The following is a 12454-nucleotide window of genomic DNA, read 5'->3' as shown; positions in this document are numbered from 1 at the left end:
TCGTCTAGGACACAACCGCCGACTCCTTGGTGGTGGTGGGGGGTGGCATTTCTTGAACCTCTTCTACCTCCTCCCCCTTCTCCTCGTCGTCATCATCATCGTCTTCATCAACATTCACAGGGGGTGGACTTTGTTGGGAATAGGCACCGCGACCGGGAGCACCACTACCGGTACCAACATAAGCATCGCCTTGGGATTGAGAGCGAGAGAGAGCAATAGCATGTGCCACATCTTGCTCTTCTCGAGCCTACAAAATAATATTTGTATTGTAAATACAAAATAAAATTATGAACAATAATGTAATGTAATTCAAAATTAATTAAATTAGTAGATAATAAATATTAACCTGCCACTCATCCATGTTCATTTGAGAAATTTCATCAATAACGGATCTCCGAGATGGCCTCTTGGCCTTTCCCTTTCCCTTATCAACACGACCTTCTCGGGATGAAGACATATTGCTATGTAGAAATGTAGAAATATGGAATAATATTTTTTTTTGTTTTAGCAATTGAGAAAGGAAGACAACTTATAGAACTACGGGAACAAGTATAAGTGTATAACAATGCGTAAAGCGTAATAAGAGTAGCACTTGCGTAATTAAATGGAAGCACAATAGCACAAATGAGAAATTGGAGACAATGAGAGAGAATTGGAAGATTGAAGAGAGAAACTCTTATTAACACAAGAGTGGGGTGAATGTAAATGAGGATAGAGGGGGGGGGTATTTATAGATAAAAATGGGGGGGAAAATGGAAGAATTCGAATTTGAAATTTGAAAAAAAAAGTTGAAAAATCGGCAAAACCGGCGGTTTTTGGCGGAAAACCGCCGGAACCGCCGGTTTCCGGGCAAAACCGCCGGTTTCCGGGACGAAACCGCCGGTTCGGTCAACGAAACCGTCTGCAAAAGTTGCGTCATGTAGCCTCGTTTCTCGCGCCGCATCCGGAACCCCCTGAACCGGCGGTTCACGACCCAAAAACCGCCTGAACCGGCCGGTTTTTCAGCTGAAAAGCTGTCGCCGGTCTGCCCCATCCGCATGCCTTGAAAAACGCACCCGAACCGGCGGTTCGGCCGGTTAACCGCCGGTTCCGAACCGTCCGGAACCGCCGGTTCGGTGACGGTTCCGGTTCGAAATATCTTGAACCGGAACCGGACCGCGACCCGAATTCTGACGGTTCCGGTTCGGGAAAAAGGCCACGGTTCCGGTTCGGAACCGGAACCGGAACCGGTGGGCATGTCTATATACGCGCTTTGCACGTAATTTTTATTCGCAACCTTTGTTTTAACGAGTACTCTCTCTATCTTAAATAGTATAGTACTCTCTCTATCTTAACTAGTATTAACCCGCGCTACTCACGGGCTATACAATTTTTAAATAATAATTGCAAATTGTAAATAATTAAAAAGAAGCATGATCCTTTGTCCTACTCTAAAAAAAAGATTTCGTATTCCTCACACAATTAATTCTCCTCTATCCCAAGGAAAATGAATATTCACTCCACTATTGTTTGGACCACCAATAACACCATTATCAATAGATGCAACCCAAGAAGAAAATCATTAAAATTGAAAACAATCCAACATGAAAAAGCAATCGATCTTAACTTTAATAGTCATTGCATACGCCTAACCTACTTTTTGACACAAAATAGCTTTTATTCAATCGCAACCAGTTCTAATCTACACAAACAGACCTCCTCCAGATCCGAATGTGGTGAAGATATTGAAGAAAAAAGTGTACGACTCTACAATAAATCCGAACGTGTCAAACAAATTGGAGAAAAATGTGTATGACTCTACAACTAAAATTATCAATACGAGAACCTGAAAGGGAAATAAATAGAATTAAATGTATACGAAAAAATTATCACTATCACCTTCATATATGAAATTCAATTTCATATACCTTCAAATAATACTATAGTTTCTAAACTGTAGGTAACATCTTAGTAAACAAAACATAATAATAGAATCAAAAATAACTCCAACCTCATCATTGTAGACTAAAATCTCGTGACTATTAAATATGCAACGTACATTTGTGCATGACTAAAAACTTGTCTTTTTAGAAATTGACCAACATGAGCAAGCGAATACGAAATAAAATTTCTGCAATTGGTATTCACTTTAGCCATTTAATTCAATACATCACAATTAATATATTCAACAACAATATATTACCTAATAGAATAAATCAAAGTCTAACTCAAATCTAACTATGTATTATCTCAAGTAATTTAAATAGTATATTTATTTATAAATTATATAGCTTAAATAGTAAATATAATAAAAATTTATAGTATATAAATATAATCTATAAATAATTGCAATATACCAAAGTGTAATAAAAAATATTAAATAAATTAAATGTAAAAATTATAAATCAAAGTCAATTGCTATAGTATTATTTAATCTAATAAATCAAAGTCTAACTCAATTGTAAGTATTCTTAAAAGCATCTCCAAACATTTACATTGAACTCAAACCCAATTTAGTGTAAATGTCAAATCGAATACTCCATGATTTTACTTTAATCAATTACGCCAAACTCAAACTTAAAAAAAATCTCTATTATGCCTTTTTCTACTCAAAATTTGAAAAATTTTTTGATTAGTTCATGTTTTAGGGACTAATATCCTTAAAATATATTGCTTATATCCTACACTAAAAGCTCAAATTAGAGCCCAATTAGTATACAATAGCAATATTTTATGAAACCCTAACTAAATGATGTGCCACTCTCACTCTCTCACACCGTCTTTCCCCATTAACGCCTCTGTCGTGGCTGCGCCTCCGGAAGCGTCCTGCCGCCTCCTCTCTTGACCGCCCCGCCGCTCCGGTGAACCATCCGGCACCGCCGCCACCGACGTCGCCACTCCTGCATATCAGCGTCGCCGCAGCTTCATCTTCAGCTGCACTCACCGCCTCACCCATTGGATGCTGCCTCTGTTTGCCGACGCCGCCGCCTTCTTTGCCTGACGCCGCTGCATCTCCCTTCAGACGCGGAGAAGGTGGAGAAGGTTGATCTTCTGCACTTGAAGAACTTCTCTCAAAATGAAAATGAGAGAAAATTGACTTGAGAGAGAAAATTTTGTTAATGGAATTTTGAAGATCTTGCTCGGTATTTATAGAAAATATGGCTTCATTTAGGAATTTTGGTGTGAAAGATCTTTTTCATAAATCCAGATTGATAGCCTTTTTTTTGATGTCTTGTAAATTACAAATCTTTTTGGAATATGTACCACCTCCTTGTTTCCCACTAATCAATGTAGCACATGTCCTGTAAATTATTTGGAATATGTATCATACTTCACGTACATCTAAATTTTACAGAACCAACTCCCATTTTCCCACCCAAAAGGGTGTTGCAGTAATTTTAATCAATTGTCCCTTTTAGTAGTATAGATTAATTAATTAATTAATTTAATCAATAAATGGTTTCCCTTCAAAAAGGGCAAAAGTGTCATTTCACCCAACTGGCACTTTAGATTAGTATAGATTTCTGTACAAGATCAACCACATGAAATGGAGAACAACAACGAAGGTACTCCAATGACGAGCGGGTCTCAAACTCCCCCGGTACCCGTGGGAGGTGGATGGGGTCCGATGCCTGGGTACTACAACATGTGCCCGGGATGACAGCCGGGGGGAGTATGCCGGGGGGGTTACCGGCGATGCCGGGGTGGGCACCCGGCATGCAGATGATGCGGGAGGTACCGGCGATGCAGGGGACGCCGGGGGAAAGTCTATCGCTCCAGTTTTGATTTTTCGACTGCTTCTTCGCACACATCGACCCCAACGGAGGCGCAGTTCATGCAATATGAGACTTTCTCCTTAGAGGAGTTGAGGTTTGATCTTCTCGGTGTTCCGGAAACTCCCGTTCAAACCAGTGGAGTAGGGCGGGGTCGGGGCCCCCCAAAGAAGAAGGGGAAGGGCAAGGGCAAGAGGGTCGGCGAGTCGTCGCAGCTGGGTGAGGACGACTGCTCGGTAAGGAGGAAGTGGACGGATGCGGAGAATGTCGTGTTGTCCAAGGCGTGGGTGAGTGTTTGCGATGATCCCCTCACTTCGAACAATCAGAGGATCGTCAACATGTGAGCCAAAATAGCAGCAGCCTACAAGGCATTTTGCCCGGAGGGGAGGCTGCGCAACGAGGAGGAGTGCCGGAAGGCGTGGGACCGAATTAGGGCGGACCAAATTAGAGCTGGGGTCTCCCGATTTTCGGGCTTGTACGCCAACGCCCTCTGTATGCAGAGCAGTGGCCAAACGGAGGATGACTACAGGGGGATAGCGGAGAAAGCCTTCCCCCAGCCCGGGTTGTATAAGGAGTTCACCTACTGGAACTGCTATGAGGTGCTGAACGACTCCGAGAAGTTCCGGGCAAGTGTCGACGCTGGCTGGCTGGCCGAAGAAGCAACGACTGAACTATACCGGTGATTACAGCGGCAGCAGCGGCGGTTCCCACAACCTCCCCGAGGGTGCTCAGGAGCTCCTGTCCCCTCCATCGTTCGCTCGCCGAACTCGCCCGGTTGGTCAAAGGCGGGTGCAACTGGAGGCGAGGGGGCGCCGGGGGGGTCCCAGGAGGTCCAGTCGGCATCCCCCTTGGCCAGTCGACAGAGGATCTCAAATTTTTCGCGCGTCAACAAACGCGTGCTCATATGGTCAAGATCTTAGCCGATTGGAATGCGGCAGAGGACCCCGAGGAGACGAGTTTTCTTCACGCATTGCTCGTGAGCATGCGTGATGATTTGAAGGCCACGCGGCACGGGGGTACCGGTGGCGACGGTGGCGACAGAGGCGACGACGACGGAGGCGACGAGGGCGACGGAGACGAGGAGTGAGGCGGAGGTCGGGATTTTTTTTTAAATAATGTAATTTTTTTTAATTAATGTAATTGTTTAATGTAATTTTTTTAATTTAAATAATATTATTGAATTTTCTCGTATCTGTGTCGTAAATTTAATTCTGTATTTTGTGTGATTGTCAATTATTTGTTTTATATAATTTTGAGTGATATGGCTAGGCTATTGTTGGTCTATTGCTGGGCTATTTGCTTGTCCTGATGATGTGACATGAGGATTTTTAGTGCTAATGATGTGGCAGGAGGAGTTTGTGACTGGGCTATGGCTGTGCTATTCTTATCGTGGATGCCCTAAATAGGAAAAAAAGAAGAAGAAGAAGAAGAAGAAGAAGAAGAAATAGAGATGAAAACAGGAGCGGCTATATACAAATTGATTTCTTTTTTATGTTTTATATTCTAATGCTCAACTTTCCCTTCTCAAAAAAATTCCATACCTGATCAATTGGAAAACAGCATTAGCACTCACTCAGAAACAATCAAATTAGGGATTAGGGATATGAGTGAAGTTCGAAAGCACTTCATAAATCAATCTTTTATTATGGACTAGTATTATTCTTCTATATATTTAATGGAGTACTCCTATAACATTTTTGTGCAATTGACTGAAATTTTCTTGTTATTCTAGACATGAATACACAATATAGTAATAAGCTTATCACTTGACACTGTATGAACGTCGTTTTAACTTTTTTGTTAACATTATTGTTAACATTATTTATCATCCATTGACGTAAGTAAAATCTAATGATCCAAATTTTAGTTTCTAGTTTGCACAAAACATGTACAGAGTAGTTTGAAATTGATTACACCTATATATATATATATATAGACTATAGTGGAGTATTAAATTTTTATTAAAATAATAATAATAATAATAATGGATATACAAATTGGATAATAACATTTGTGTAAACTGGACTTTCACCTTTTGTACCATCTTTCCTCTTTTTATCGTCTGAAAGTTAGAATAAGATTTTTAAAAGAAGGCATTATGAAATAGTTGTAACACTAAAGAAAATGAACATTATTATTGACAGTTGACATTTCTTCTTTTTCTTCACTTTGCACTGAATATTGGTACTACTATTACTCCATTGGAGTGGGTGTATCTGGCAATGCAAGTGTATAGGCACTTAATAACCAACAGACCAAATAAGTATACACGAGTTCACATACATATGAAGCAGAGGAAGAATGTGTGAGTGTGTGTGAGGTGATTTATGCAGTTTGGTGCCACTCCTGAATGGCGTAATAAAGAGCATAGTTTGGAATTAGGTCGCAATTGTCAAGCATGAGATTTGTCATCGGTGAAGTCTTGTGGCCACTATTGAACCAACCTTGTATTGCTTCTGCTTCATACGTGTAGCCGTCTCCGGCTACATGCGGATCCGTCATAACATCCTGCGCCATCACCACTCTCAATCAGCTAAACAAAAGCAACTAACAAGCATTTGGACAGAGTCACAGAAACCAAGATGTATTTGCAAGTATTACCTGGATAATGGGACACACAAAATGAGAAGGTATTTTGCGCTTACTCCCGGAATCCACAGATGATGAGGCGGAGCACAGCTCCCTCATCGGCTCAAGAATAGCCCAAACTTGCGACACAAGATCTGGCCTATCCATGCTATCGTTTTCACAGCATTTCAAAGCCAAATTAGCCAACTTCTTGGCTATCCCGAGTGGCCACTCCCCAGCTGACATGTCGAGTATGCTGTCTAATTTTCCTCTTTCGAGAGCACATTTCACATCCCTCAGTGCCCCTCTAGCCGCTCTTGCAGTTAATAGTCTTATAAGTACCATCCCAAACGAAAACACATCAGATTCTGGGGTGAGCTCCCCAGTTTCAAGAGATTCGGGATCAATGTATTCTAGATCTTTTGGATCACTTGTGTACAAATTCAAACGATTCTCGTTCTGGGATACCAAATTTGAGATGCCAAACTCACTTATTTTGGTGACAAAATGTACATCAAGAAGAATATTTGAGGGTTTTAAGTTTCCATGTACATTACAGCTGCTGTTCGCATGCAAGAACATGAGGGCAGCACATGTTTCAATAGCAATCCTTATCCGAGTTTGCCATGGAAGAGAACAAGCTTTGGCAGGGTTGGAAAGGTAAACTTCAAGGCTGTCATTATCAATGTATTCATATATGAGTGATCTCGATTCTGGACAAGCACCAAAAAGAGTAACGAGATTTGGATGCCTCACTCTCGACAGAATTTCCACCTGTGTTGACATAGAAGCCTTTTAAGATGATAATATCAGAATAGCTACAGCTAACTGTTTTTGAAACCAAACCTTGTTAAGCATATAATTTCATTTAGAGATGGATTACAATTTCAAACAATTTACAATCGCACATCATTGACATAATTGTAAATTTTGCAGCGATATTATGCTAATATGAAAATGTTGAGGTTTTGAAAATATTACCTCAATCTTGAACTCTGAATCACTCTGAGAACCTGAAGACGGTAACATCTTTATAGCTACCTTGTTATGGTTAAGTATTCCCTTGAAAACACTTCCATACCTTCCCTCTCCAACTTTTTGTGATGGTTTAAAATTTTCAGTAGCCTCAATGATATCCGAGAAACTGGTTCCAAAAAAATGTGCAGGCGATATTACTGAAGGATCCTCTGTCTGCAATGCCCTATATCTGTTAATTTTCCTTACAGAAGAATCGTACTCCATCTGCAATTCATCCCGTGTTCCCTTAAATGTTATTAAGAGATTCACAGCTTGAACAATCTTGTCTTCTAGCTCTCTCTCTGAACAGTGGGCTTCACTTAGTTGTCTTTCTAGTGCAGGCTTCTGGGCCTCAATCAGCTGAAGTTCTTTTAGAATTTCATCGTGCTGATTTTTCATTGTCTCAGTTTCTCGCCTTACTCTCAGCAATAGTTCCTCAATTTCTTTAGTTCTGTTAATCTCGTCCATCAAAAGATTTTCTGCTGCCTCAGCCTGAGTTGAGCATTATAACATATATCACATGAAGGGCATATTTTTTTATTTATATGTTAGGAAATGAATGAAATGGATCCACCAACAAAAGTTGCAGGTAATTTTGAAAAAAGACTTTGTAAGGAAAAAATAAATTTTCTGAAACTCCACACTCCGGTAAATGTCATGTTGATGAAAATAAACTATTTTATGTTGATGAAAGTAAATGTCATGTTGATGAAAGTCTAATTCTTAAGTCTATGATTCTTTGTTGTAACTGTATGATTCAGACTAAAATAAGTACTCCCCCGTCCGCCATTAAATGTCCCATTTTTCCTTTTTCGTTTGTCTACCAATAAATGCCTCATTTCACTTACTATTTTCGTAAGTGGACTTTACATTGCAATAACTTATTCCACTCACATTTTATTATAAAACTATTATATAAAAATAAGACCCGCATTCCATTAACTTTTTCTATCCACTTTTCTTTATAAAGTCAAACAATTTCTTAAAACCCGAGCCGATCAACTATGGGACATTTATTCATGGATGGAGGGAGCATTATTTTTCAATGATAGTTTTCATTAAAAAAATGGCATCATTCTAGATGAGAAGATAGTTCGGAATTCACTCCCACTAAGAAAGAGTTGCAGATTCTCACTGCTGGCAGGAAGTATAATGTCTCTAGTGTTTTACTTACTAATATTTTTCTACCCTTAGAGCAACATATAATCACATAAAAAGTAGTTCAAAATGCAACAGCAAGCAGCATTAAGCATAAGGTTGAATGAAAAGAAAAGAAAAGACAGCCCAACATTCTCTACTTACCTTACTCAGAGCCTCCAAGATATCTTCTCCAGCTTTCTGTTGCAACGGCTCCTTAATTTCTGTCTGTTTCGACTTCTCAGCATCTATCATAGTATGCTTTAGTTTATTTTGTAAATCACACATTTCTTGTTCTTGAAATTCAGAGTCCTGGAATATTTGATCATCAAAATCAAAATTTATAAATTTTATAACATCTGCAACCACATTCATGTTATGTTCAAGGACCCTATAATCATATATTCACATGCATCATGAATGAATGAGAACTAATCCCTTCAGGTGCATAAAACTGAAAAATTAACTGTCTATTTTTGGAGCCATAGCAACATACATGGTCTAGGAATGTTACAAATACATTTCATTCATCCAGATGGTCCAGAATCCTCCTAAGATATTATCTTTTGCAAGTCATACCAGGCCATAACAAAAGATATATCCAATTAATTAAATCTCTAGCATACCAGTGAAGTGCTAGAAGAATGACTTGGTAGATGATCTGGAAAGTCCACTTTCAGAAATAAAGTCGAACCATCTTGACTTGTCTCACCCACTGCCGGTGCCGTGTTCAATTCTCCATCTACATCTTCTGTTGATCTGGATGAGTGACCAATATCCTTAACAGATCCGACTTTGACATCTATGTTTTCCTCCGGATTACTGGTTTGTGCCATTCCACTTCTACTTATTGGAGGTGAAAGTGGCACAACAGTGGTTGAATGAGAACGAAAGCCAACAGGTCTAACAAAGAAAATGAATGTCAGTTCTCGTTCTAAAATAAATAATGCACATGCAAGGGGAATAAGAGCCCAGGGATTAAAGTGTCTTCTTTTGCATCTCAGAATTCAAAACTCATTGGTTTCTCACTCAGCGTCTGCAAATGGAATTATATGTTCGCTAAATTTGAACTCCACACTAAATAACAACACAAAAACCTATTTTTCCCATCGAATTCTTCAACACACACAAAATAAATAAATAAAAGGAAAAAAAAACACCTTATACTTTTTTTAGCCTCACAATTCATTCAATAACTTCTCAATCAGTCAATTGTCAGAGGCACCCAGTGGAATGCAATAATTAGCTTACAAGCATTAATTTGCACACCTTTCGTATATGAGCCTCCCCTTTGAAATAAACCAGACATGGCATGATGATGGAGCTTGTTGGCAGACGATCATAGCTTTACTGGAATTGGTCGTTGACAGCTTCCTGCAATCTAGATTAGTCAATATTAGTAAATAAACACTATCACTACAGGAATTAAATGTGCAGTTAAAAGATCATTGAATTCATTGGAGAGGATCTATCTACTTAGTAAGGTAAGTCAACTTTAGTTAATAAAATTTTCAGAGACAATATGTTCCGCATATGCATTTCTGTAAAATATTGTAGAACTAATGAGAATACCAATTATACTTTAAATAGCCATCAGTATCTTCAATATCTCAAGTGCTCAACATGCCCATTTTAAATTACCTTTTGACTTGAAGATGTGGTCATGTAACTATGTAAGTAAGCTGCACAAATGAAATCAACACCGCCATTCTAACTCTAACTTTTGGACTATATACAAATTGATTAGATTTTTAGATACTTAGATCAAAATAAAGAGCTAACAAGATTCTTCTTCCTATTTAAAACCCACATTAACCAAAGGAATGAAATGCACCATACTAATTTGCGAGTTTACCCTATTTTATTCTCTGAAATAGCCTTCATTAGACATTTTATACTACTGTTGCCTTTTCCTGATCCAGATCATAAATGCAGGTCAGCAGCTAGCATACATCACATGAATTAGCAAATGCTTCATACCACAACAGCCATACACAAAATTCCAGGGTCGGTAAAGCAATCAAGACCCAAAAAACATCATAATAAAACACCGAAATTAATAATAGCATACATTGGGGTGAACGTCTCAGCTGAAGCTCCCATGATGAGCCTTCCTATTTTGTATTTTGTGATGAGTTGTAGAATCCCTTTCTCAATCTCTCTCATTTCTATCCAAAGCCTATCAGCCTGTTTCTGTACAAGAGCAAGGAAATCAATCTTTTTCAGTTGCAGTTCATACAGGGCTCCGTAACATTAGGAGAAGAAAAACAGATAGTTGAATATTTGTTAAGGCCTAAGGCTGATGGAATATATAGAAAGGGGTGAATACTTATAAACCAAACCTACACAGGCTGATATACATTTCACATATCTGTATGCAATTATGCATGAAGTGACAAATCAATACAAAATTTGATAAGGTATCTGCGAGCATTAGTGAAAAAGATATTTACCCCCATCTTGGACAGGAAGAGAAGGTACTGGTTAATAAGCTTTTGCATCTTCATTGTTTCGTATTCCTGCGATGATTTTATTCCCTGACTTTTAAGGTTGCTAGTTGACAGCTTCCCACCGACTGAAAGCATGTGAAAGAAAGGTTATGTCAATTCAAAGTGATGAATTGATTTGCTACCATCCTATATTATGCAGTATAAGGAAGACGAGAATAACACTAGCATGAAACTCAATTTAAATTCATGCATCTCCTGAAAAAGAAAAAACTAGAATAAAACTGAAAGTGAATTTGATCATCTCTACATGCCCAAATCAACTAGCCTTAGACAAAAGTTTTGTTAATGATTAATAATAAGCAGCATAAAAGGAATTGCAATAGTTTCATTGATACGATCACAGGAATAAAGAGAAACCCAATAATACTTATAAAAAAATCTGTTATAACAAATTAAAAATACAGAAGTTGGAATCAGCTAAACAGTTGAAACTGTTTGAAGAGTCGCGTCTAGGAAAAGATAAATTGATTAGAGTTGAGAATTGAGATGTAACTGGTATCTTTGATACTGCGTAAACACATTTGGCTCATTAAATTCTGGAGAATTTTTTACCTTCTTTTATAGGCAAATGAAAAGATATTTTAAAGGCCTCGTAACGGTGGACTCACACCCAAGACCTATGGCTTAGGATTAACCACTCTACCACTAGGCCAACTCACACACACAAGAGAATAAGAGATTGTTCTTTACCTTCCATTCATTCTTTCTTGGGTTTCTCTTTATTCTTGTGATCGTATCATTCATCACAAAATAGCTTGAAAAGAATATAACTTTGCACCAATTCAATCAGAATCAATAAGATACTATTCAAAAGAGAAGGAGTATAAGATTTGAGAACACATGATCCTCAAAAAGGCCCACGTCAAAATCCAAATTTTTATCAAACAACAGAACCTAAAACGATATAATCCCCCATCCATGAAAAATATAAGAAACAAACTTTCAATAAACCAACCAATCACAGCACAGAAACACAACATCACCAAACCCCAACATATAAAAAACTAAAATGGAATAAACATGAACGAAAAAGGTTCAAAATTAAGCAAAAATGAGCTTACAGAGAGACGCAAAACTCGCGGGCTGATGAACATGTACAAGGCAAATCTTGCTCCCACAAAAATTCTCGACCGCCCAAGTGAGCAACGACTTGCCCACCTTTACATTCCGTCCCACGGCCACATATATCGGCGAATCGCGATTTCCGATTTCCCCTTCACTCCCCATCTTTTCGTTTCTGACACAAACTCATCACTCCCAGTTTTGTGACTTTATGCCTGTGTGAAAAAAGAAGATTAGGTATGGTTAGAGGAGTTAAACTAAGTCGTGGTCAGGACGAAATTGTATACTAGTGGAGTGTGAGCTGCCCACCTTTTCCTGATTTTCGTCAAAACCAGAAAGGATGCCCACTACGTGTTTGTTATTTTGCCGATGAAGACTTTAACGTTGTAATTAAATGGGCAAACAAAT

General features: G+C 38.7%; 1 protein-coding gene across 2 annotated transcripts; it reads right to left on the bottom strand.

The window, feature by feature from the left end:
• Positions 1-5856: 5856 nt before the first annotated feature.
• On the bottom strand, positions 5857-12454 carry LOC121748737 (U-box domain-containing protein 32-like). 2 transcript variants are annotated; one of them, XM_042143229.1, is made up of 10 exons: positions 12356-12454; positions 12046-12261; positions 10928-11049; positions 10546-10667; positions 9744-9848; positions 9101-9377; positions 8640-8786; positions 7302-7829; positions 6354-7094; positions 5857-6260 (listed from the first exon to the last, which is right to left on the bottom strand). In XM_042143229.1, exons 2-10 carry the CDS (start codon positions 12209-12211, stop codon positions 6078-6080), a joined length of 2391 nt encoding a protein of 796 aa, XP_041999163.1. In that variant the 5' UTR covers positions 12212-12261; positions 12356-12454; the 3' UTR covers positions 5857-6077. The 2 variants fall into 2 exon arrangements, with proteins under 2 accessions (XP_041999163.1, XP_041999164.1); XM_042143230.1 differs by lacking the exons at positions 12046-12261; positions 12356-12454 and having other exon boundaries at positions 9744-9855; positions 10928-10947.

This window comes from Salvia splendens, chromosome 9 (genome assembly GCF_004379255.2).
Source record: "Salvia splendens isolate huo1 chromosome 9, SspV2, whole genome shotgun sequence".
Lineage (NCBI taxonomy): Eukaryota > Viridiplantae > Streptophyta > Magnoliopsida > Lamiales > Lamiaceae > Salvia > Salvia splendens.
Note: the sequence above shows the minus strand (reverse complement) of the source record. Positions and strands in the feature narration are given on the sequence as shown.